Source organism: Alosa pseudoharengus, unplaced genomic scaffold (genome assembly GCF_046254945.1).
Source record: "Alosa pseudoharengus isolate Yale_2024_CS ecotype anadromous, Long Island Sound unplaced genomic scaffold, YU_APseudo_1.1 YU_APseudo_1.1_scf_22, whole genome shotgun sequence".
In the NCBI taxonomy this organism is placed as follows: Eukaryota; Metazoa; Chordata; class Actinopteri; order Clupeiformes; family Clupeidae; genus Alosa; species Alosa pseudoharengus.
The window spans coordinates 18,600,300-18,625,087 of record NW_027468680.1 but is presented as its reverse complement, the minus strand read 5'-3'; the positions used below and the strand labels follow the sequence as shown (position 1 = coordinate 18,625,087).

General features: G+C 44.9%; 1 protein-coding gene across 2 annotated transcripts; it reads right to left on the bottom strand.

Annotated features, from left to right (window-relative positions):
* Positions 1 to 5,411: 5,411 nt before the first annotated feature.
* Positions 5,412 to 24,752, bottom strand: ttbk2a (tau tubulin kinase 2a). Of its 2 annotated transcripts, XM_076299180.1 has the most exons (16): positions 24,438 to 24,752; positions 19,626 to 19,774; positions 17,816 to 17,963; positions 14,871 to 14,944; positions 14,416 to 14,556; positions 14,181 to 14,285; positions 13,861 to 13,926; positions 13,615 to 13,707; positions 13,045 to 13,170; positions 12,577 to 12,734; positions 11,924 to 12,137; positions 11,353 to 11,561; positions 10,416 to 10,971; positions 8,485 to 8,916; positions 6,660 to 7,549; positions 5,412 to 6,346 (listed from the first exon to the last, which is right to left on the bottom strand). In XM_076299180.1, the coding sequence occupies exons 2-16, from the start codon at positions 19,692 to 19,694 to the stop codon at positions 5,893 to 5,895; spliced, it is 3,735 nt and encodes a 1,244-aa protein (XP_076155295.1). In that variant the 5' UTR covers positions 19,695 to 19,774; positions 24,438 to 24,752; the 3' UTR covers positions 5,412 to 5,892. The 2 variants fall into 2 exon arrangements, with proteins under 2 accessions (XP_076155295.1, XP_076155296.1); XM_076299181.1 differs by lacking the exon at positions 8,485 to 8,916.
* Between the last annotated feature and the right edge of the window lie 36 nt (positions 24,753 to 24,788).

Genomic DNA, 24,788 nt, shown 5'->3' with positions numbered 1-24,788 from the left:
ATATTCATGTTTTGGGGAAAGGCCCCTGATTTTTTTGGAACATTCTTCATACCTGGCCAAAAAAAGTGACACAATGCATAGTACGTGTATGACAGAATGGACAAACACACACACACACACAATTTCATTTTGGAGTAATGAACAGACATTCAGAGAAGAGATCAGATGAGATCTGTTGGTCCACACAAGCACAGTACACCGTCATTGAGATATGGCAAGCATACCAGTGCAAGTTACCAAAATTTCCATGTCACCATGAGAGATATGCAAAATCTTTAGAAACTTCTTTACATGACCATAATCACTGTGCAGCCTTCCAAATGCCAATATCTTTGCTGCAGTATGCACAGTATAGAAATAATGTAAAGAAGTAAACGCAAGTGTCCCTTACAGACCTTTCAGAGCACCTCTTAGCAGAAAAAATTGATGCAAGAAAATGTGTAATTTAGGGAACTACCACTCATACAAACACAATTCATCTTTCAAGAACAATTCATAATTTAGTCAGGTATGGGCAAGATGAAGTTTGACACAAGTTTCTGTGGCCCTAAATATATTTTACCAGCTCCTAAATGCACATATACTCGCCTAACACAATATAAATCTATGGCAAAATACTAACAAACAATGGACTCTGGCTAGCTAATTTGGCTTGGTGAATATGGGACGCGTTTAAAAAAGATCATACCAGGTATACAGAATGTTATAATATTGCCCACTTATAAAACAACAGATTTTGCAGATTGCTGACTGTTCACTAAAAATTCAGATCAATGTCTATGGAAAGCAATTTTTCCATTGAATTTACTTTTACGGACTGGTTAAATGGGCAAACTGTGGTGGGAACCATTTTTACAGTTTCAGTCTCAATTACTAGCTTTGTTCTGTTTGTGATGATTTTGTTAATGTTTCACCACTAAGTCCTCATTACAATGTCACATTAAGGCAGTGGTTCCCAAACCTTTCATGGCAGGCCACCCTTTGAACTTTTAATAAAAACAGATGCCCATTAGATGTTGTATAGCTTTCTCAACCATTGTTTCTAATTTAACAGTTAACATTTTTCAGTTTCATTGCATCAGTCAGTTAACCATAACTATCTTGATCTGAGATATAGGGCTGTTAAACACTGTTAACTTCTCACTGGGTTATAAATCCATACAATGTTCCATGTTAGGCACACATCCATTGTATTAATTAGACTATAGCCATACTATACAAACACAACGTAGGCTATAGGCTACCACCAAATAGGTCAGGCTACTATGCCGAGAGAGCACCGTCATACAAAGTTCTACCTGTTTGGTCGTTTAGGTTTGTTCTATTTTCACCCTAAACCAGCGACACCCTGGGGGTTCTGGCCAACACTGGGAACTACTGCATTGAGACAACATCAGTGATTCTAGAGGCTTGATAATTCACCTGTTTATATTCTAGTCTCTTTCATTCAAATGACACTGAAACAGGCACTTCTACTGTGAAAGTGACTAATAGTCATTGAGATGGAACTCAATCATAAAGCCCTTCCATAGCGCGGGCTTAACTGCTTTTCTCTCTTCAAAATAGCAACTGATTGTGGTGCTCTCCATCTATTGTGGTTCCTGTTTCATAGGTGTACACCCTCTAACAAAGTGCAGCACATGTAAACTACAACCTCATCTTCTGAAACAAATGGTATTTCAACATGCCTCCATCATATAACCCTACTACATTCTGCTTTCAGCCCAAAGAAACAATTTCACTCATTTGTTGTGAGGAGAGGGTTCTGCAAGTCTCCTGCTAAAACATTTCTCTGACAGAAGTTTAAGGAATTATTAAGAAAGCCAAATTGATTCTACACAGAACCCTTTCTTTAAGATTGCTGAAGGTTGCAGGCACATGTACATACATTAAGGCCAAAGATAAATTGGGTTTGGTCTGCTTGTGAAAGTAAAGTGGGAGAGAGCGATCTCAATTGGTCCACAGACTGTAAGTATCATAAAATTGTTATCAAAAAAAAAATTGGGGCTATCAGGGCACTTTTTTAAGTGCACACATTAGCAATATAAACATATAAATCATATTTTGGATAAAAAAAGACACCTAAATATAGCAAGTCCCTTCCTGTGTATATTTATACTCATAGGTTCATACTAATGTGTCAGACATGATAATCAATTTAGTTGAGGACAAGTCTGTAAAATGTAATTGCTATTTTTTGGGGTGGTCTGGGCAACTCATTAACTCAAACTGATTCCACATAAGAGCTGGATGAAGTGATGAAGTATATGTGAAGTTTATCTTTACACAGCAGGGGTTTGCCTCGAGAGGGATTGATCACAGCTTTGCTCTTTGTAGCGCATGCAACTGGCAGGGCTGGAAGCTTTCTTACAGCATCTTACAAGCAGAGGGGAAAAACAACCTTGAGATATAATGTAGTCAGATGGAGGAAACATTGCTTAAATCTCCTCTGAAATAAAATTGAGGGTGAAGGAACAGCATGTAGAAATGTGTCAATTAAAATTCTGCAAGTGCTTGAGAGTAACAGACTAGTGTTTTATGATAGTGTTTTGGCAGACATGTAACCTTCAAAGTCAAAAACCTGCTGTTGTATGTAATGTAATGTAAAATAAATAAAATAGATAGCAATAAATAAATAGAATAAACACTTTGTGACAATATTATGATCAGTGATATTGGCCCCTCAGATAATTCTCAAATTAAATGTCTACCAATATATTTAACAACATCCATCCATCTCATTGTTCACTCTTTTGTGGTATAACAAGGAGCTTCACTTCAGAGCTTTAAGAGAGGCAAAGTGTAAAAACTCTGTATAACTGTTGCAATCACACAATCCAATGCTCTCAAATCTATCAAACAAATCCCAGAGGATTTTGATTTAAAAATGGCAGCTGTCCACTGCAGTTAAATCTCAATAGTATTTAGCAGCAAAGGTGCTTGCTGGATTTCAATCCCAAGCAACACTGTTACATAGTGCATGTCTGTACAGGACAGAACTTTCTCTTTTTCCTTTCCATTACAATGTTTCATATCCACCACAATGGTTCATCTTTCAAGTACTATCTGCATGAAATGGCCATTCCCTTTCAATGGTTGCTCTTCCATTCACAACATTTGGCCCTGTAGTTGAGTTAAAGGGACAGGCCAATTATTTATTTGTAGTGATGTCAAAACTGTCTGTTCATTCAATTAATACCATCAATTGTCACTTTTGTTGGTCGTCACTGTAAACTTGAATTCATACCTATGCTCAGTGTTCCTCTGGTCTTGTCTCTTGAGGGACTTTACACTAATCCTCTCTGTTAACTTTCTAATACGGTCCTTTTCAAAACTACTTAAAAACATTCATCACCCTCGGGTGTCCATTTGGTATGTATAATAATGTTATCGCATCTCACTTCAGTGAGACACACAGAGAACTGCATGTAATTAACTGCCCTGTCATATATCTTGTCAGGAAAACATAGGGAATAAAGCAACTACACACACATATACAAATACACAAAATGTGTTCCTATGGCTCAATTCTTACAGCGTGGAGAAATCTAAGGGTCACAGGTTAATTTACTAGGGAGTGCAAGTAAAGACAAAAACGGCGCCTTCCCTACTCTGTGAGCTGCTTTGGGTAAAAGCATCAACTAAATTAGCACATCTACACGAAGGCAATCCTAGAGGTGTTGTAGCAAGAGTGATGACAAGGAGTGTGCAGTGAGTATGTGAGTCGTAGACATTTTGGGGAGCAGCCGTTTATACTGTATGTCTCAGTCTTCAATAGCCTCCACACCACTCTCTTCTCATCACACAAATTCTTATGTACACAACAAAAACAATAGATTACAATTGGATTTTGTCTGGATTGAGACAGTAGGGTAGATTTCAATTCCATTCCCTAAAACGGATGCCCCAGGCACAAATTCAACACTTGTAAACACTCTTTTGATTGTTTCAACGTCTGCTTTGTTTCCCCTTATCTTGTTAAGGAAGGCAGGGCTCCACATTAAGAGATTCCTTGATGAGAGCGAAAAACAACCACACCCACATCCCAATGCTAAGTGTTTGTATCAAGGTGTCATGGTGGCTTAATCGGGAGGGGGGGGGGGGGGCACAGACAGAAAGAAAAAACATAAGAAGGAATAAATAAGAACAAGGGGAGCCAGTGGCTAATGTCAGTCTATCAGTGAACCTGCCACTGCTTTGACTAATGCTTGCTGTGTACAGGACTAGTGATAAATACTTTTGAATAAATACTATAAACAAACAGATCAAGAGATGACCAACTCCAAACAATCCACACACTCACTCACTCACTCACACACACATACACACACACTCACAAACACACAAACACACACACACACACACACACACACACACGCCTACATACACATGTTGTCCGTGCTCCTTGCGATACACGTACCTACATACACACATACACACTATTTAGTGTGAGCTTCACAGTATACATTCGTACACATACTGACAGCCACGCATCACCGTGCTTGTGGTGCCGTGGGCATTACTGCATAACCACATGCTTTTACGGACCCTATGAAATGCGTGCTAGTGTAAATACCAGACAAGTCAAAAGGAAAACAATCATTTCCATGACGCAAACAATCAGGACAAAAAATGCAACCGGAATGCAGGTGAGCACACTGAGCAGTCAGGGGAGGTATGCGAGACAAAGGTCAACTGAGGAGGTCTTCACAGGAGGTCTTTGTTTTCATTTTTTGGGAGTCATTAATCTTCAAGTAGGGACACATTACTAACCAAAGAGTGCATGTAATAACTCTTAATGCTGGAGAGAGTATTGTACAGATGGTAGAACTTATCACTTAATAGATTTTGTGATGAAATCTTATAGGCAACATTTCCTCTGAAAATTCATTAAATCTCCTAACTGACAACAGCACATTTGACTGCATTCAGCAGCTTCTGCTTCTCTATGCCTGCAGTCAGAGGTCTTAATATAGAGTATCTGTATAGTTATGTACTGATGACGCATAATTGCAGTTACGTGGATGTTCTAAATACAGGCTCATGTCAACAGAAAAGAACAGAATGACATATCCATTCTATGAGACTTATATACTAACCAGCGGTTTTAAATGCTGATCGCTGCACTGAATGGCATCCAAAGCCTGAAGCATTAATGGAAAGTGGGAGGCTATGGTCACAGGAACGGGGCCAGTGACCCTCTTCTATACTAACCTATGTCTGAGGCTCTAAAGCGTTTCTTATAGTCTTAGGTATGAGCTACACCAGGTGCGTAACTGAAGCGTTCCGTTCGCGACGCATAAAATCCATTTGAAAAGACTGGTCTATTTTTTTCGAACGTACGCGACGCTATCACGTCTGGTGTAGCTACTTTCATTGATTATAGTGGCAGCTAATTAACGCTACGCGAACGGAACGTTTCAGTTACGCGCCTGGTGTAGCTCATATCTTATTCAGAGGAAGTGTTGCCTGTTCTGAGGTGTTTAGTTAAATCCCTTTCTAGCAAAAGCCCCCATCAAGGGGCTATAGCCCAGCTCCTCACCCCATTAGCTCTGCTCTCCTGACAGTAGTGTTTCTCCAACAGTGCAAACACTTCATTAGCCTTGTCCTGTGCACACACACACTGGCACAGTCTTAGATTCCATGCTTTGAAAACAGGTTTTAACACTCAATCTGCACATGATTGTGTTTAACTGGCACAGTCGCACCAAATGTTGTCGGCACACGAAAGGCAGCAGTTCCTCACCTGGGATCACACTCACATCTCGCAGAATCTCTCAAAGGATTCAAAATCACCCACACACTAGCGCCCACACACACACACACACACACACACACACAAACACGATTAGAGCTCCAGTGGTATCCCCAGGGGCCCGCAGACGTAGATGACTATCTGCTCAACTTGCTGGAGCACTTCCACTCGCGGCTCTGCACGTGCCCACAGCCAGCCTTGCCCCTCTGGCTGTGGTGGAGGTGGTGGCGCAGCTGGAGGTGCGTGCGGCGGGCGTTGGCGGGCCCCGGGGGCGACGAGCCGCTGGACTGGCTGGGCGGCGAGCGGCTGCGGCCAGGGCCCGGGCGGGACGGCGGAGATGACGAGGCCGAGCGCTGCAGCGAGGAGGCCGAGCGGGGCGAGGCACTGGAGCTGCGGGGGTGGTGGTGGGGGTGGACGCCGCCGCAGACGCCGGACACCAAGCGCGGTGAGGAGCGGCCCACGTGGGGCGAGCAGGAGCGGAGCGGACGGCCGGTCGGCGAGGTGGCCATGCCGTTCTGCATCAGCTGGGCCAGGCAGCTGAGGAGCTCCGAGTCACCAGTGCTGCCCGCGCGGATGCGGTAGCGCCTCAGACTAGAGAAAAGGAAGGAAGGAGGTAAGGAAGTGAAAAAATATTAAAAACAAAGGATGCTATATCAAAGTAGGAGAATGGAGAGCGAGTGGAGGAAAAAAGAAGACTGACTTGAGAGTGAAAAATAGAGGGAGAAAAAGGTTTGCCAAATCTAATTTTGTTAGCTACACGAGTACATCTGCCAATGATACATTTGTTTCCAGACAGCAAATTGGTGATCACATTAATAATTTCTATGATTATCAGATTACACAGCAGACAGAACAGGATCTTCTGCCCCAAGAGAACAGTTTTGTTTGCACTGAGTGACCTTACCGGCTATCTATGCAGGGTCGGCTGGGTGGTTTGCCTGGAGGCGGCCGTGGTAAGAACTGGGAAGAGCGGCTCTCTGGAGCAGTGGAGGACCCCTCTGAGTGCACTGGCCGTGGTATCCTGCTCTTTCGGGACAGAGGACTGGACGAGGAGGAGAGGGACAGTGCCTCGTCGCCCCCCTGCCGGTCCGACACCGACACCCCCTGCAGGGACTCCTCGTCCTGGGAGCGGTCAGCGGCGGCAGGGGAGTCGGTCTGCGGCGCGACGCAGCGCCTCTCTAGCGACGGCGAGGGGGAGCAGGAGGGAGACAGCAGCAGTGGCGCCCCCTGGTGGGCCTTTTTCAGCAGGAGCTTCTGCTTGGCCGAACCCCCGGGGGTGGTGGCGATGGGGCTGGACAGCAGCAGGCTGCTGGGCTCCAGCACGGGGATGCGGCTGAGCCGGAGACGGGGCGCCACTGAGCCACGGCTCCTCTCCGCCTCCACTGGGGGCACCTCCTCCGCCACCTCCCCCTCCCCCTCCTCCTGCTGTTGCTCCTGCTGCTCAGAGCTGGGTGGAGTGGGTGCGTCTCCATCCTCCTCTCGAAGGGGATGTTCTTCTTCGGCGTTCAGTGGCACGGGACTGCAGGGCGAGCGGGGAGATGAGCGTGGAGACACCAAGCTGGGCATGGAGCCCGCAGCCCTGGGTGGAGACTGGTCCTCCTCGGGTGGGGGGTCCCCCTCTGGGGTGGGGGAGGCAGAGGGAGGGCAGCGCTCCTGAGGGGTGGGTGGCGTGGTTGGAGTGACTGGGCGATCCTGTGCCGAGTAGTTGTTGTTCTCATTTTTGTCCACCAGGTGGCAGTGGGGGGAACTGTCGGAGGCAGGCGGGGAGTTTGCGGCTAAACGCTGAGCATTGAGCTATGGAAAAAGAGATATTGAGAGTGGGAGGGAAGGAGATAAAGGCAGAGGTGGAAAAGAAAGAGAGAGAGAGAGAGAGAGAGAGAGAGAGAGAGTGAGTATGAGGACGACAAAATAAATAAATAAATTAAATTAATTAAATAAAGAGCAAGAGAGAAGAAAGGAGGTGAGAAATTGCACAGAGAGCAAGAGAGTGGGATGGACACATAATATCCCGTCAATATTTGAAATATTATGACAAATGCATCTCAAAGCAGCATCTGTGGGAGATAGAACATTTCAGGATGTGGTTCAGAACTCAGACAATTAAATCAGATGACAACCTGGCAATGCTATTCATGGGTTTCATCAGGTCCCTTTCCACAGGTGTATTAATCAAGCACCATGCAGTCTGTATTCATAATCTAGGTGCTTGATTTTATACACCTGTGGAAAGGGACCTGATGAAACCCATGAATAAGTCCCACAGCGCCTTCAACTCTAAATTAACTATTCACAAGAAGTCAAATCAGCTGCCAAGAATTAAGTAATTGCTGACATGGGAGAGAACCACAACAGAAACGCCACCACAGACGAGAAAATGCAGGCTGCGGGGGTCCACGACATGCACACAGTTCATGACAATGTTCAAACACCTGATTGAACTCAGTTCTATAAATGGTAGAACTGAGATTCACTGGTTATTACGATAAACGACACAGAAGTTACAGCACGAAAATACACAGAGTCTTCAAAGAGAACAAGGAACACCACGACAAATTAAAAATAAAACAAAATAAAGCTTAGCAAAACAAACAAGCATAAAGCAAAAAGGATGGTAGCCATGTGTAATGGGTGCAAGGTCAGCAACTCAAAAGCCAGGACGGGTCCATTGGAGGATGGTAACAGGTTGGGGCGGGAGAGGGTGGTGCCATGGGGGAGGGGGGGTTATTCACCTGCTGGAGCTGTGCGCGGGTGATGCGTATGACGGAGGGGATCTTGGTGCCGGAGGCGCCCGCTGGGATGGCGGGGAGTTTGCGGTGGCCCGGCGAGCGCTGGCCGTGCCCTGAGGACGTGCCGGGGGATGGTGGGAGGAGCGAGGCAGAGGAGGAGGAAGAGCAGGAGGAAGGGTGCTGGTGGTATTGGTGGTGTTGGGGTTGAAGCTGGTGGGGCTGAAGCTGGTGGTGGTGGTGGTGGTGGTGGTGGAGGCGCGGCGGGTCGACCGAACGGCTCCGGCACAGTCCGGACGGGCAGGGCAGGCCGTGGCGCCGGCGCAGGGGGTCCGAGAGCGTGGGGTGGGGGCTGGGGGAGCGCTGGGGCGGAAACAGGGCCCCGCACGGCTGCTGGACCACAGGCTCCTCCAGCGGAGACAGAGGGGAGGTGGGGAACTACAAGCAGGGAGGGAGGGAGGGATGGAGGAGGGGAGATGGAGGAGGGGAGATGGAGGGAGAGATGAGATACATGTGAGTTTAGAGGAGGGGGAGGGGAGAGGGAGATAGCGAGAGAGAAGAGATAAGATCATAGAGAGAGGAAGAGGCGAGAGAGAGGCGAGAGAGAGAGAGAGAGAGAGAGAGAGAGAAGAAAGAGCATAAACAGAGATGAGAGGGTAGGAAAGAAAAGAGAGAAAGGTCAGCGAGAGAGACAGAGAAAGACATGAGAGAATAAAAGCAAGGACGAAGGGCAGAGAAAAACAGAAGGAGAGGTAGAGGGAGATGGGGCCATGCAAAGAGGGACCATTGGGCAGAATATAGTACAGCAGATGGATGACAGGGATAGAGGGATAGAGAAAGAGAGGAGGGGAGAGAGGGAAGCAAGTGAAGTCAGATTTCAAAGCGAAGGGAGGAATGACCAAAGGAGAAAGGAAATTTGGAAGTGGGGTATGACAGATCGGCCGGTAAGTAAACAGTCTTCTGTCCTTGTTTCCCTCCCTACATGAGTGACCAAATCCGATCCTATCTTTGCTTCCTTCCCTATATTTGACCAATAACCAGCCCTGATATTTAGCTGGAAGGGAAGTGTGTATGTGTGTTGTGTGTGTGTGTGTGTGTGTGTGTGTGTGTGTGTGTGTGTGTGTGTGTGTGTGTGTGTGTGTGTGTGTGTGTGTGCGTATATGTATGTGTGTGTGTGTGTGTGTGTGTGTGTGTGTGTGTGTGTGTGTGTGTGTGTGTGTGTGTGTGGAGGAGGTTAAGAAAGCCTGCCCTGAGACCTCAGAAGGGGATGACCTGAGAGGAGAGGCCTCAGTGGCAGCGCAGGACACCACAGATCAGATTGCTGACATGATGAGCTTCAGGTCAAGACCGGCTAACACTTGATATCTCCACACCACTACCACTCACAGACATAATAGACAACTTTTGTCAGACGTGAAGTAGGTTCATACTATCTACAGTATACCTGTGAATGTAAAATGGCCACAGAATTGCTATAATTACTATAAACACTTATCTATTCAATACACCTTTAATATATATTCATTTCTGGGTCAAAAAATCCAAATACATTTTGTGTACCGCAGCTCTTTTGTAAAAACAGTAGTAACAGAAGTTTTGCACAGATTTTCAATGAGGTGTTTGTGGCAGCATAACACAAAAATATGTAGAAGGATGTGAACTCTAATAAGCATCATGGCAGACTTCAAACTGACATTCTCTCGTGATGAGCTTTGATGCATAAGCAAGGCAACTCAGAGGATCACCAAAATAACAGTGCTCTGGCTGTAGATGATATAGCAGTAGCATACATGAAGCCGAAAAAGCCTGTTTAAAAACGCAACATTAAAAACAAAGAATTTGAAAGGAATTTAACATAGCCCAAACGCAAGTATGTGACCCCTAAACGCTGTAGTGCATCCAAATCCCAAATGACCCCTGATGTCCCAAGTGCTTACCTGTGAGAGGACTTCGTCCGGCAGGCCATTGGCGGGGCTAGTGGGTGTTATGGGGGGCATGGTGCTTGCTGTCTCCACGCTCAGCTCCTGCTGGTCAGCCCTGGGCTCCGAGCGTGCCGGTCCGTCGCCGGTGCTCCGAGCGGGTCCCTCCTGGTTGGGGTCTAGCTCGTCCACCTCTCCCTCCTCCGAGGGGCTGATGGTGACCTTGGCCCCCGTGGCCAGGCCCACGCTGCTGCCGCCGCGCTCCTGCAGGTTGGACGGCGCCTCCACCATCACCCAGTCGTGCGAGTTGGCGTCGCCGTCACCGCCGCGGCACAGGCTCAGGTTCAGCGCCACAAAGCTGCTGCTGGCGGCGCCCTCGCCCTGCCCCGTGGCGGCCGGGGAGCCCAGGGAGCCGCGCTTGGCCACGCCACTGCCGCTGCCCCCGCCGCCCGAGAGGACCTCCTCGTCGTAGTGCCAGATGCGGTCGCCAGGGCCACCATTGCTGAGCACACCGAGGCCAAGGCTGTGGCCTGCTGGCTTGTCTGATGTGTTGCCGGCCTGCTGCTTCGCTGAGCTGAGAAGATGGTTTTTAAAAAGTTATGTTCAGTCTGTTTTACAAAAGAGTTCATCGTGACATGAATATGTGATATGAATCATGTAAGGAAGAACCATTAACATGTAAATGTTGAATATTTTTATAACTAAGTTATGTTTGGACAGGTCTATCATTTCACCATCCATAACAGCATCATACATTTACTGGGAATTTGTATATCGTACATCTGTCAACATTCACTGTTAATAACTGAAATTAATTATTTATTGAACAATACTATAAAATGTATCAGGGCAGGGAGTCTTGAATCACTAAATGACCCTGTGAGGTATTTAGATTTGAGAACTATGGCATGGTGAGTGGGGCACTGCCAGGGGAGACCTCTGGCTCTGTTCTCACCAGGCCTCCAGGAAGCGCTCGGTGCTGGGTTTGGGCTCCAGGGTCAGCCTCTTCTCCAGGTCCAGGCTATGGAGGTTCCGCAGTTTCCTCAGCAGTGGTGCGTCCGAGGGGCTGGCGTCCGAGCGGAGCTTCACCGGAGAGGCCAGACTGAGCCCTGTGTGCGGGGTCAGGTTGCCCTGGTTCTGGTTTTGCTCGTCGTCTTTGCCAGTCTGGAAGAATATGATTCAGGCTGAACAATCTTTTATTGTATTGAATGGGCCTGATTGTGTAAACGGTTCAGTTTCAACTGATGGCCAGGACACAATATGCTCATAATGATGGAACACAGATTAAATTACTAATGCAAATCATTATTTGGCATACATTTTAATGCTAAATTAACAACATAGTGTAGGTATGAAATGTATTATTTTACTCTTGCAATTTGAACCAACTGTACTTGTTATTAGTTCCGTCCGCAACCGGTACAGACACAAAGGCAGATTTATTATCACACTATGGAATCGCATATCACAAATCCCAGAGACATCCCCAGTAGACTGTTTGTGGCGATCAGTGAGGGGGTGGTCACCTTAAGCACCGTCGGCCGGAGGTGGTTGCAGTTGCGGTCCATCTCCTCCCACACGTCAGGCTCCTGCTGGTTGGCAGGCTGGCCGGGGGAGCGCTCGAGGAGAGGGGGGTTGTTCTCCCCGTCGCTAAGCTGCTCGTCCTGCAGCACCTCGTCCGTGTTCTCCTTGAGAAGGTCCTTCATGAGGTCCCCGTGGAGGTTCGAGGCATTAGCCATGCTACAGAAACACAGCCACACATGGCAGGGTACATTACATCAGGCACATAACTGAGAAATGGCTACTGAAAAATAGATGAGGCTGACTTTCAGCTATCACTGGTCTAACATCCATTTGCCACACTTCAATAATGCACTGAGCCTAGATAATTAACCAGCATAAAGCATGCTGCACAATACAGTATGCATACAGCACAATACAGCATACTTACACACATGATGCAGTAGCACAATAGTACAATACAGTATACTTCCACACATGATCTGCCTATATTGTCTGAAATTGTATTGTATACTGTTTAAATATTTTTTGTACAGCTGATATTCCATGTGTGAGTGAAGTATCCATTTGTATTTTACAAAGGTACCATGGAACCTCATAATCCTGTTATCAATCGTAGTGCAATATCGTGTATATGCAGTTTGTAATTGTGACATACCCCATGTGTGCTGGGGTGAGTCGCGTATGGTGCTGAGGGGTGGCGTTGGTGGTGTTGACGGCCTGAGAGCTGTCCGTGTTAATCCTCTCCCAGTCGTACATGTAATTCTCCACAACCGCGTATGTCTTCATGCTGTTCTCAAAAACCGACATCAGCAGCTGCAACACAAAGCGTTCTGCGTAAGGTCTATGTCTTGAGGCTCAGTGTGTTGACAGCATGCATGTCCTGAAGATATGCTTAGTGTGCTGAGGTGGAGCCTTGATGGAAAGGGGAACCATCTCTAGCCCTGATGGAAGGGGGAACTATCTCTAGCCCTGATGCTTGGCCCCTAAAACTGAAACTGATTTTTTTTATATCTCAAAATTCATCCCACTGTTAATCTATTGAATCTCAGGTGATACAATATTACAATATCAGTGGTACACTGCACACACACACTCATCCAAACACACTCCATAATTCCTGTACCTCGTAGTCCGGTTTGGTATAGTAGTCCAGTTCACTGATGTGGTCCAGGAAGATGCTGAACTCGGCTGGCAGGTGTTTCAGCATGAGCCGGTGGTCATAAGTGTCCTTCAGCTTCCCAACCTGTTCCTGAATGTCGCACACAAAAAGCATTTGTTTATACCAAAGCAGAAAAAACTCACAGACATCATCACTATCACAGTGTGTCTATCCTCTTACTCTTCAGCAAACAGTGGCAATAAATGCTTCATCACGTTTCTCAGAGATTTATTGTTCTTTATTAGGTCCCCCTGCTTATTGAACTATGCGTTCTTGATTACACATCCATTTTTTTCTCCTGTTATCCAATTCGTAATTTGTATCCTTACTATATTCCTTCAGTAATACAGTTCATATTTCTACTATAACCCTGGACCGATACAGGTCCTTCTGGGACTATCTTTTTACATCTTGTTTACCAGCTTAAAGTGGACCACATATTCTGATAAATTTGATATATTCTGTTCTCCATTTATCAGATATCAACTTGGTTAGATGCCTCAAAATCATCACATGTCAACAGGATGGTGGTACCTTGTCTTTGATCTTCCTCCATGGTAGTTGGCCCACCAGAAACTCCACCAGCATGTAGAACAGGGACCACAAGTCATCATGCCGTCCCATCTCCTGTGGAAGTAAAAAGGGTGCATTATATATGTTATAATTCAGTCTATAACGTTACTATTATAACATGAAAATTACAAAGGCTCTGGGTAAACATGACAATTAATGAAATAAAAAAGGCAGTTATTAAGAATCGCAGGAGAAGCTGAACCTCACCTTGTTTTTGTGTGCGTTGACTGAAGCATATCGTACAGTGCCACGAAATCCTGCCATTGGTCGAGGCTGAAAAAAATGAAACATATGTAAAATACACAAATGCATAACATAGGGTCTTCCTTATGATGTATTCACTTGGTTCTTACATAGAATAAAATGTTGGCAGATGTGCATGATCTCATGTCAGTAGCACATTTATATTTAGAGGTTACACACACCCATCTGATCCTGTGCTGAACAACCAAACATCAATAACACATAAACACAAACAAACACACACACGCACACACACACACATTTTTGTTTTTGGCTTTACTTACCGGTCGGACCTCCTGGCATGAGTTGGTGAACTGCCGGGCCAGGCCAAAGTCCAACATGTAGCAGGTTCGGCATGTACTGGGGAAGCGGCCCATGGCAAAGTTGGACTAAAAAACAAGGCGGGTGAGAGCGAGAGTAAGAAAGGCATTCAAGAGCTATCACATACAGTATGCACACACACACACACACACATACACACACGCACACACACACACACACATACATGCTGTGTCTCACCGGTTTGATGTCACGGTGCAGAAAGCCGACAGAGTGGATGCTCTCGATGGCCTCCAGGATCTGTCGGCCCAGCCGCAGCGTGGTGCTGACGCTGAACGTGCCCCGGCTCATGCTGCGCCGCAGGTCCGCCAGGTTCCGACCCTGACCAGGACATCAGACACGCATAAAAAACACGCCACAAACCAAAACACAGTGAGGTCACTGCCACCTATGACGTGCACAGTATTTTGTAACTTTTCCAGCTAATCTAATGAAAGACTCTAGATGCTCAGTGTTTTTATACCATGGCCATCTAGACAGATAAAGTTGACATACTGTATATGTATCATCAAATTAATTTAACCATAAATGACTGATGTATCAGCAGACATACATGGGAACAGGGAATACAGAGACAGACGTATAACACATAACACACAAAACAATGGAGGACAGAAGAAGTGACTGGCTCATACCTGAAGCTCCATGACGACGTAGTTGAAGCGATCATTGCGACCACATCCCACAAAGCGACACACATGGTTTTTACCTGTGGATTACACAACACAATGAAACATAGACTCAAACAAAGCCAAGATGATCAGCAGAGATGTTTGGTGTTGCCCTACAACATCCTGTTGTATGACATGATGGATGGGCTGGTTTCATCCTTCAACTGCCCTGAGTTGGGCAGACATTTTGGGACCATTCACCTAGTCATGTACGTACACTTTCTATACAATATCTCAATTTATTACACGGCTCTTCACAAGACAAGTAGAACGCTCCATTGACTTGAATAGGATTTCCCAAAATTCTAGCGGTCATTGTTTCCGAGGAAAGGACCTCTGAAAAAAATAATGACCGCTGTCAATGGCAACGGAGTTTGTGCTTCTAATTCAGGTAATTCATATCACTACGCAAGGACTGGAACTTCATTCAAAAGTGAAAGCAGACGGTTGATGAGCTGTGTTCTAAAGAATGTTCAAGTTCAAGTTCAGCGTGTGTTGTTGCAAACTATTTGTTTGTAACGGTAACAAATAGGCTAGGCTATGTAGGCTAAAGTCATATCGTGGGGAGTTTATTATTTCGTTTTGGCAAGTAGCCGTGTAATAAGCAGGATAATGTATAGAACGCCGGTCATTATTGGGAAAATAAGTCCCTTCAGGGCGGAACAAGACCCCTCCACTGCGCGTCGGGGTCCGGTTAGCCCTGTCGGGACTTATTTTCCCAATAATGACCGGCGTTCTATACATTACCCCCTATTGACAGGGCAGGTTGTCATCTATAAAAATCACAGACAAAACTGGCAGTACTGATGTGTGCTACTCATGCACAGGAACATGAAAGGAAATGGTGCTGAGGTATGGGGCAATGGGTCTTGTGTTCTCCCCCAGGCCCTAACAGGAAGCAGCAGACCCATCAGCCTGAGAGCCGCGGTAACATGATCCAGGCCACATTGATTTTTTCTGTCTGACACGAGAGAAGAAATAGAGGAAGATGATGAAGGCCAGAAGATGAAAAACGAGGGAGTGGAAGGACCAGCAAGTAGAGAGAGAGAGAGAGAGAGAGAGAGAGAGAGAGAGAGAGAGACGTATAGTGAGAAGAAGAAAGAAAGATCTTGAGATGTCTCCCTTAGGAACTAGTAATGACGGGTATGTTGATCCACTTTCGAGACTCTTGAGACCTGAAGAGAGGGATTTCAAACAAAGGAGTGACACATACAACAGCCTTTTTATTAAACAAATGCTTTCATCCAAAACCTGTTCCACGTGGAGGATATGACCCGTTCTAGTATAACAACAGTGTGTTACAGGTGGTGAGCTGTGTTCACTTAAAAGAGCACCACCACCCTCTCACTCCTGTGAAAACAACTGGGATGTGGTGGCGGGTTGAGGAGGGTGAAGGACCCTAAAGACCTTCTGCTTTGTGAATATCAAACTCAAAACCACTGATTCCTTGCGGCAATGTCCATCTGCATACATCAAGGTTCAAGGACAACAAATAAAAACAATTGGGTAAACGTTGAAGTGATGCTGTCTATTTGAGGACAACGGTGACTTCCTGGTCACACCAATTGTGTTCTGACAAGTAAACAAAACGAATGAAGGAATGTAAGAGCTTGTCTTGTTATCCGATTTGTCCATTTTAAGTACAATTTTGGAAAATGAAAATACGACTCGTTATCCAGGTTTTTCATTTTGGTTATAGAAGTGGATATAGAAAAAAACAAGTACATTGTTTTTTGATTGTTGGTTTTAAATGGAAAAATGAATGAACGAATCATACACGGACCGTTAAATAAGTTGTTGGATAACTGGTAGACAACTTCAAATGTAGTAATGTTTCCCACAAAATAGAAGCGGACACAGCACCTTCACAGCTATTTGTAGGAATTTGGCTTGAGGCCAATGTTTGAGATGGAGAGTTTTTAAAGGATGGAACATACAAAATAGTAAACAATAGCTTTTATAATGGGCCTTTTCAAGCATGCTAAGCCGATCTGGGCCTGAATTCATACAATGGATTCTATGAAGCATGTCGGCCATCAAAGGCACTTACATTCAAGCTATTAAGCTCTAAAAAGCCAGTGCCAGCAAAACTGTCAGATTATATTCCCTTCCCTTAAAGGTCTGTAGCAAGGGGGTGAAAAACTGGAAGTTCAGTGACACTTCTGCATACCACAAGAGTTACCGTTTGCTGAGTTCAGTGAGAGCCAAGGGGCAATGCACCCAGAATCTGAGAACCCCCCCCAGCAGCAACCAACCCTCACTGAATCGACCTCTAAATCTCGATATAACCCAGTACAATGTAGCATTCGTTGTATACGGAACCAGGGTGCAGGATTTTGTTATATGAAAATCCATTTCTCTCTCTGTTTTTCCTACACAGCTGGTATCTTGTCTCATTTCCTGTCTTCCCCCTCACTTCTCCTATTTCCTTCTCCCTTGCCCCCCTTCCCTCACTAGAATGACTCAAAATCCCCCCCCCCACACACACACACACTGCTAAATGTCTCATCCTGTCCAACAGAGGTCCTCCATGTTACTATATCGTTATCTATGCTCTTGACAGTGTTAGAACCCTACCTCTGTAAAAAGCTACTAAGCTTTGAATACTAATTCTATTGATGATTGCACTTGATCTGTATCTATGAAGTTCTGATGCACAGAAAATGCATTTGACATTTTACTTAATTACATGCATCCCAGTTCCATGTCTTCTTATCACCCTCCCTTGTTCTGTAATGACACCGTTCCAGCTTTACACGTGGGAGAGAACAGTGACAATGCCCTCAGAATATTGGCAGCTGGGACTCTAATCCTGCTAATAATCCAGGGTGGTAAAACCAGCTCCTTATGACCCATTCAAAGACACGGATCAGAGGAGGGGAAGAGGGGAGGACGAAAGGCAGCTTTACCCTGCAGCTTCTTCAGGACGGCCACCTCCATCTTCAGCACCTGCTTGGGCTGCTGCGCCGACTCCACCTTGAGAGCCACACTGTTCCGGGTCAGTAGGTCCGTAGCATCGTAGATCTCGCCGAAGCCGCCACCTCCGATCTTTTTCAGCTGTGGGAAGAGGAGCAAGAAAGAATCAGGGAGAGGTGTTAGTCGTTTTAGCTTAATTCGTCTCGATGGGGAGACCGGAGCAGACTCCTCATTAGTGCTGCCTGAGACTCGGTTATGGCATCTTAAGTTACAGTGATTATGTAACGTTTCCACTGGTGACATTTTTTTTTGGTCTCAGATGCACGATTTCTTTTTATTCGCAACCTTGGAGCGACCTTGTCAGAAAATGCTTTGTCGGGCACTTTGTCTGTCTCTTCCTGTCTGCCTCGCTCACTCCCCCATCTTTCTCCTCACTATGCCGTCTGTCTCTCTATTCCCCGTCTCTCTCTCCGTCACCCCTCCCTCTTTTCCTCTCTTTTCCTCTCCTCCCCTATGTCTCTCTCTCTCTCTCTCAGCGGCTGCATCAGGATGAGTGGCACTGGTTACATAACAGAGTTCCACACGAGGAGGGCAGCGGCATGGCACTACAGCCCTCACCTTACGTGCCCCCCCCCCCCTCCAGACCCCTCCCTGCCCTGCCCTGTCCCCTGCATTGACGAGGACCCTGCTGGCACTGTGAGCACGGAGTAGGAGAGTCACAGCCTCCACAGCAAATACTAACAAGCCCGCAAATAGCCCAGGCTGCTCAAAATAGCAAGGCACTGACACTGATACAATAAGCCCCTGACACTGCACACACCGAGACAACTGGGGTGCAATGCACACATACTGAAATATCCCTGATCCCTGAGGGGAAGCTTGCAGAGGAGAGTGCCAGCCTTAAGGCATTTGTGTGTGTGGAGTGGAGGGTTGCAGTGGAGAGAAGAGCTGAGAGAGAGAGGGGGAGGAGATAGATAGATAGAGAGAGAGAGAGAGAGAGAGAGAGATAGAGAAAGAGAGAAACTCTTAATCCATGCGCCCTCCTCATAATTTAAGGATTAGAGGGACAGAGATGAGAGTGGGCAAGATTTAAAGACTCTGGCAAGGACGGAAAACGGCCTTTTCCCATTGAAAACATTCATGCGTACAGAGCAGGGAAGAGTCAGTGATTGTGTGTGTGTGTGTGTGTGTGTGTGTGTGTGTGTGTGTGTGTGTCCCAGTGTGTCACCGTAGCTTTGTCTCAGTTTTGGACAGCATAGCTAGAGGGCACAGTTATAGTAGAGTTCACCCTTATGTAGTTACTTCATACAGCTTCACCTGACCAATCAAGAATTTGAGTGTGCCTGAAACTGACCACTGAAAATAGCAGAAAACAGATGTTTTCAGTGCTTAAAAATAATCCAAATGAGAAGAAATAAAAAAGCCTATGCTGTTGGTCAGGTATCCACTAAGTTAGCATGCTCATCAGCCTGCTCAGGACCTCCGGACTGTCTCTCTCGTAACACATACCACTTTTACCCCAAGTAGCGCTGTACCAAATACAATGCAAGTCAATGGAAAAGTGCCATCAAAAAGGTAATGCTGCTTTCAAAACAACTCGAATCCAACAGGATTCTACATATAGCCTTTTTAAACATGCTACAAATTCCCCTGATATTTCATGATTGTCCATAACTGGAATAGACTTCCCAGTATTTTCAAGAAATGTGATAACCCATGGGAACTGTGAAAACAAAAGGGATGCAGAAAAGAAAAGAGAAAAGAGAGAAAGCTGATGAGCTGAGCAGGGCTGTGTTGACCCACCACTTTCCATCTGTCCTTGACCATGACGGCCGGTGACAGGATGTCAGTCTGCTCCGAGCCGCCACTCATCCTGCCTCTGGAGCGTCCGAGTGCTTTCCTCTAGCAAAGTCCACCTGTAGTCAAGCCTGGCATCAGGGCCTGGTCAGGGCCTGAGAGAGAGAGAGAGAGAGAGAGAAAGAGAGAGGGGACACATAACTTAAACAATCATATATTTCAGGTTAAACAGCACAAACTGATGAAAGAATCAATATAGGCTAAGTGAGGGCAGAGTAGTAGACTGGCCTTGAGAAAGCCACCCCTTTATGTCCAGGAGCTGACTGCAGCTGCCACGCCTTTTCCCTGCATCTAGCTGGTGCTCTCCCTCTCTGTCTCACTCTCTCCCAATCTATCACACACACATACACACACACACAAACGCGCGCGCACACACACAAACATACATAAACTATGCTTACCAGCAGGCTGGTACACTATTAAAACAAATGTGTTGAAAACTTGTGTTGATTTTTTTAACACATCTCTGTGTCCAGATAGGGACAACACATTCATTTTAAGAGTGTAAACAACTGTATACATTCAAACAACTGTAACCTGCACATTAGCAGCTGGTTTTGTTATGTCTATCAGAATGTACATCGCCCTAGCTAATTTTTTACAAAACCAAACCAAACAATGGTTTCAGTACACTATTAACCCTCCAAAGGCTACTTTTCATCGCAACCTACAAAAAATTGCATAATAGTTATGCCACAGACATAATGTCATTGGTGAGGTCATTCAATTACTCTACACCAACTCGACAGAGCTACCAGCCCTACAGTGAACATATCAGTCCACCTGTTCGTGCCATAATGCTTAATTTATCAAACATAACCCTGACACTGACTTTATTTGTTTAACTGTTAATGTCACATTTTGGAAGTAAGATTAATGTACGTCAAACACCTCAAAAATCACAGGGCATTTCCTAATGCTTTAAACGCTGATCACTGAAATCTAATCTAATGAATGAGAAGTTAAGATATAATTGTGATTTGGGACAGACAATTTTATCACTAGTGAAAGAAAAGCTTGGCCAAATATAAAATCAAAGCAAGATGACAGGGAGGCAAGCCAGCAGTTCCAATATACCTGACTATGGACAGCTCAGTAGATCCTTAATTTGAGAAGAATTACCAAGAAATAAAAGATGTTATTTCACATTTCACTTTCATATTTGCAATCCAGTATTCAAAGGGAGTGGGATGTCTCTTGCTGTGTCCCTAATAGCACGTTCATGAATCAAATTTACAGACTTTCCAGGACACCCCAGTACTCCATGAATAGCGTATACTGTTCTTTCACTGGTACTGCAGCTGGAATTCTTCTTCCTGAAAGGGAATCTCTGAGTGGGTGTGCTCCAGATGGGTGTAAGTGCACTGATTCAACCCCAACACACACACACACACACACACTGCTCCCCTGAGTCAAGATCGGCAAACTAAGATGCAATCTGTTCACCCATCCATCCAGATTCGCAGGGAGGAACCAACAGCTATCAATATACCACAGTACACCCTTCTGATTGGCCTAGTATGAGCTGATTCTCCTACACCTCCAACCTTACAAACAACAACAGAAGCATGACTGGGCAGACATTAGTGTTGTTTAACACACACACACACACACACACACACACAAACGCGAACATTTTAACGCATAACATTGTCAATACAATTCAGATTTAATATTTATCAAAAAAGGTTAGGCATAAGTCGCAATGGTCTATTCAGGATGACATGCTGGCTGGCAATATTTTGGTGAAAATTATAACACAAACACCACACCACAATTTCAACTCAGAGGTGAAGTTTTAAACACAGTCCTACCCTATGCACTGCATGTATTTGAACATTTCCAACTAACAAACTGAAATCAGACAATAGCCATGACAATCTGAATCAGGTGTTTCAAACCACCAAGTGTAGGCAAGCAGCAGGTGTTTTTCACCAACATTTAATTCCCGTTTCTTTGGAAGGTTTTATGGAAACTTGAGGAGTCCAGTCACGTGTGGTAGAGAAAAGAGACACACTAAACATACAGCGGTTGTGATCTCCAGAATATGCATTAGGAAACCCTCCTCGAGAGAAAAGATGAAATCTCACACAACAGCAGCTCAACCTTTCATCTGCGGGGCCTGACTGAACTTCTTGGGCTCACTGACAACACAACAGCACATCGGACTCAAGACTATGATGCAGTTACATAAAGACGGCACAGTGACAGTTTTGCCCGAACACAGATAAGTTGTCCAACACAACTGTAAGCTTACAGAATAAAAGTCCCTGGAACAACAAAGACGCAGCCAAACAAACAAATGACAATTGTTGCAGGACAGCATGGCATGAGCTAACTGTGATGACTAAGATATGCAGGCCTGTGTCACTCCAGGCTGTGTGTGTGTGTGTGTGTGTGTGTGTAGAACTGCTCCGAGTGCATAATGACTGCTGGAGAAAGTGAGTACATTGAGTCAGCTAAGGTTTGGACAGTCCACAAAGCCGGTAAATGTAACAGAATAACAAAACAGCACTCAGCATGTTGTGCGAGGTCACAATTTTAAGATTCATCTCTCTCTCGTTTTTTAGTTTTGCTGACCTTTAGAGGGACCTTTGCTAATGTTTTTAGCATCTACTGACAAACACTGAAGACACCATGTATGACACATAGCAGAGTAACCACAAATAATTTATTATCACACAGTCCATATCCTGTATCGGTATATCCTAAAACAATCATGATATTAAATAACACAAATTATTGTAGTTCAAAAAAGCACAGCCTCAAGTGTCTATGACACATCTCAATGTCAATCATGCCCTATGATTTTTCAGCTGTAGTCATGTTCAGGCATAAAGGGAAGGAATTTCTTAGCCATGGTGCAGTGGTGGTGTTGGAGTCTCATGCCACATATGGTCTCAGTGCCCCCACGGGTTCGAGTCCAAGCTGACGTAATTTACCAATCTCTCTTTCTCCTACTCATTTCCTGTTCTCTCTTCACTGTCCTGTGTAATGAATGTGAAAATGTACATAACATAACTTACAAAAAAAACCCAGACTTTGGTTTATCTTCTAGGAGTGGACAAAATATTGATACCTATACAATGTACTTAATTTGCACAGATAACTTGCTGTATTGTAGATTAATATTTTACAATGTATCGTGTTTTGCAGAATTGCTGAATCGTGGTATTATTGTTATCGAGGGCAACGTATTGTGACCGTGTCGATTTGTGAGTTACTCTGTGATTTCCATCCCTATTATCTACTGCATGCCATTGTCTTGTGATACTATGAAAATGTAAATGTCTTTCATTTTCGTGGTGCGGTTCATTTACAAAAATGGCTTACCTAATAACACTGCAGAAATTAATGTCTAAAGCTGACGTGACTGCTTCATAATGGTAATAACACATTATTAACTGTCTAATGAACACCATATAAAAGCTTAATAAGGCTCATTTGTGATGTGGTGCATTGTAGTGTACGTATGAACTGCAGCTTGACTATTCCCCTCTAAATGACTTTGGATAAAATTGTCAGCTATGAAAATTACTATCTGGAAGTTCAGTATGGGGACAGCCAGCCACACAAAGAAATAGTTTCCTATTCAAGTACCCTAAGTCAACAAATAAATGAAGACTTCTATTCTGACTTTCCTTTAAAAAAATCCAAAAAGCATCTAATAGCCTGATGCTTCACATCAGTCATTGTATTTGTGCGGTCTTAAAGATAAACTTCTCTGTGCAGAGGGAAGTAGGCTACTCTCGTTATGTTTAATTTAATTCATTATCTGAGTTAACACAAGTGAAGTTAGGCTCGTGCCTCCTTAGTCCATGTTCCATGTGTGGCCTTGTCGAATTTGACTCAGTCTTTGGTTGACATTCTTACCATGGAGACTCACATGGACATCAGACTGCTTTATCATCGCATAGCAACATCTGTGGTTGTCCGTGAGTATCTTGGTCGCCGAAATAAAAAGACATAATTGCGACATAACCTTTATAAACTGATTTACCAGAATATCTAATACAAGGGTGATGATATTGTTGAAGGCATGATAGAAAAACTACCAATAACACGACATTGGATAGTTAACTGTTATTCAAATAGAGAACCAAGAAATTGAGAAATTGTGTTAAATTTACCACTGCATTAAGAGACAATTGGACGGTTCACCCTGACCTAAGAATCAGGGTTGTCAACACTGATCTTGCTAAACCAGGCTAGCAATTGACAAGTATAGGCAACACTCGCTTTAGGTAGGCTAATGTTAGCTTAAAGCTAAGCAGAGATCATACGTGCTAGCTAACTTCTGCTTCAGATTACCGTTACGCAATTAAAGCTGGTCATAATTCTTTTACCGTTTAATTTATCTGGTAACCCAAGAGAGTGGAGTATGAAACCTTTTTTGAATGCATGGTCCTATACTTGATAGAAGATATCAAGCTGCGAGTGTGGTTTGATTCTGTGTCTGCTTGTTGAACCGATCTGCGTTGCGTTGCGTTGCTACTATGAACATATGTGTCTATGGTTGCTACACAGTAGATTTAGGAATGTGCGTTCACGCTCGCCCTAAACACAAGGGCTACCGTTGTTTTCCGATTTTCCTTCACTGTGATGCTAAGCATCATTATCATGGAAAAAGCAATATACAGATTATTTTTCAGCACTGTCTTTAAACGTTACAGTAGGCTATCATGTCAACTTCTCCCGGCCTCATTCATTCGTTCGTATGGCAATTACACTCAGCGAATCCTTGCAAGCTATTCTTACCTTCGTTGCTCAGTCCTTGATGCAGTAGATGCTAGATGTGGTTTAAATTCCCTTATGAGTGTATGCTTCGGCCCTCTAATAGCGATCGTAGCGCCATTGCGGATCGTTTTCAATATGGAGTGGAGTGAATCTGTTTTACCGCAGCATGTTCTGGCATTTAAATTAATAGCCTATGTGTTGGTTTAAAATGCGTCTCTTTCGTCGTCTCCTTGTCCTCACAGCATCTCGATGCTTGCTTGCTGCGGACCCGTGACGTGAGTAGCCTACTCTCCAGAACTACCTGCCTGCGCGCGCGTCCACGATACAATCCACCCTCGCAACAGCAAGCCTCATGAACGCGCACTCGCTGTC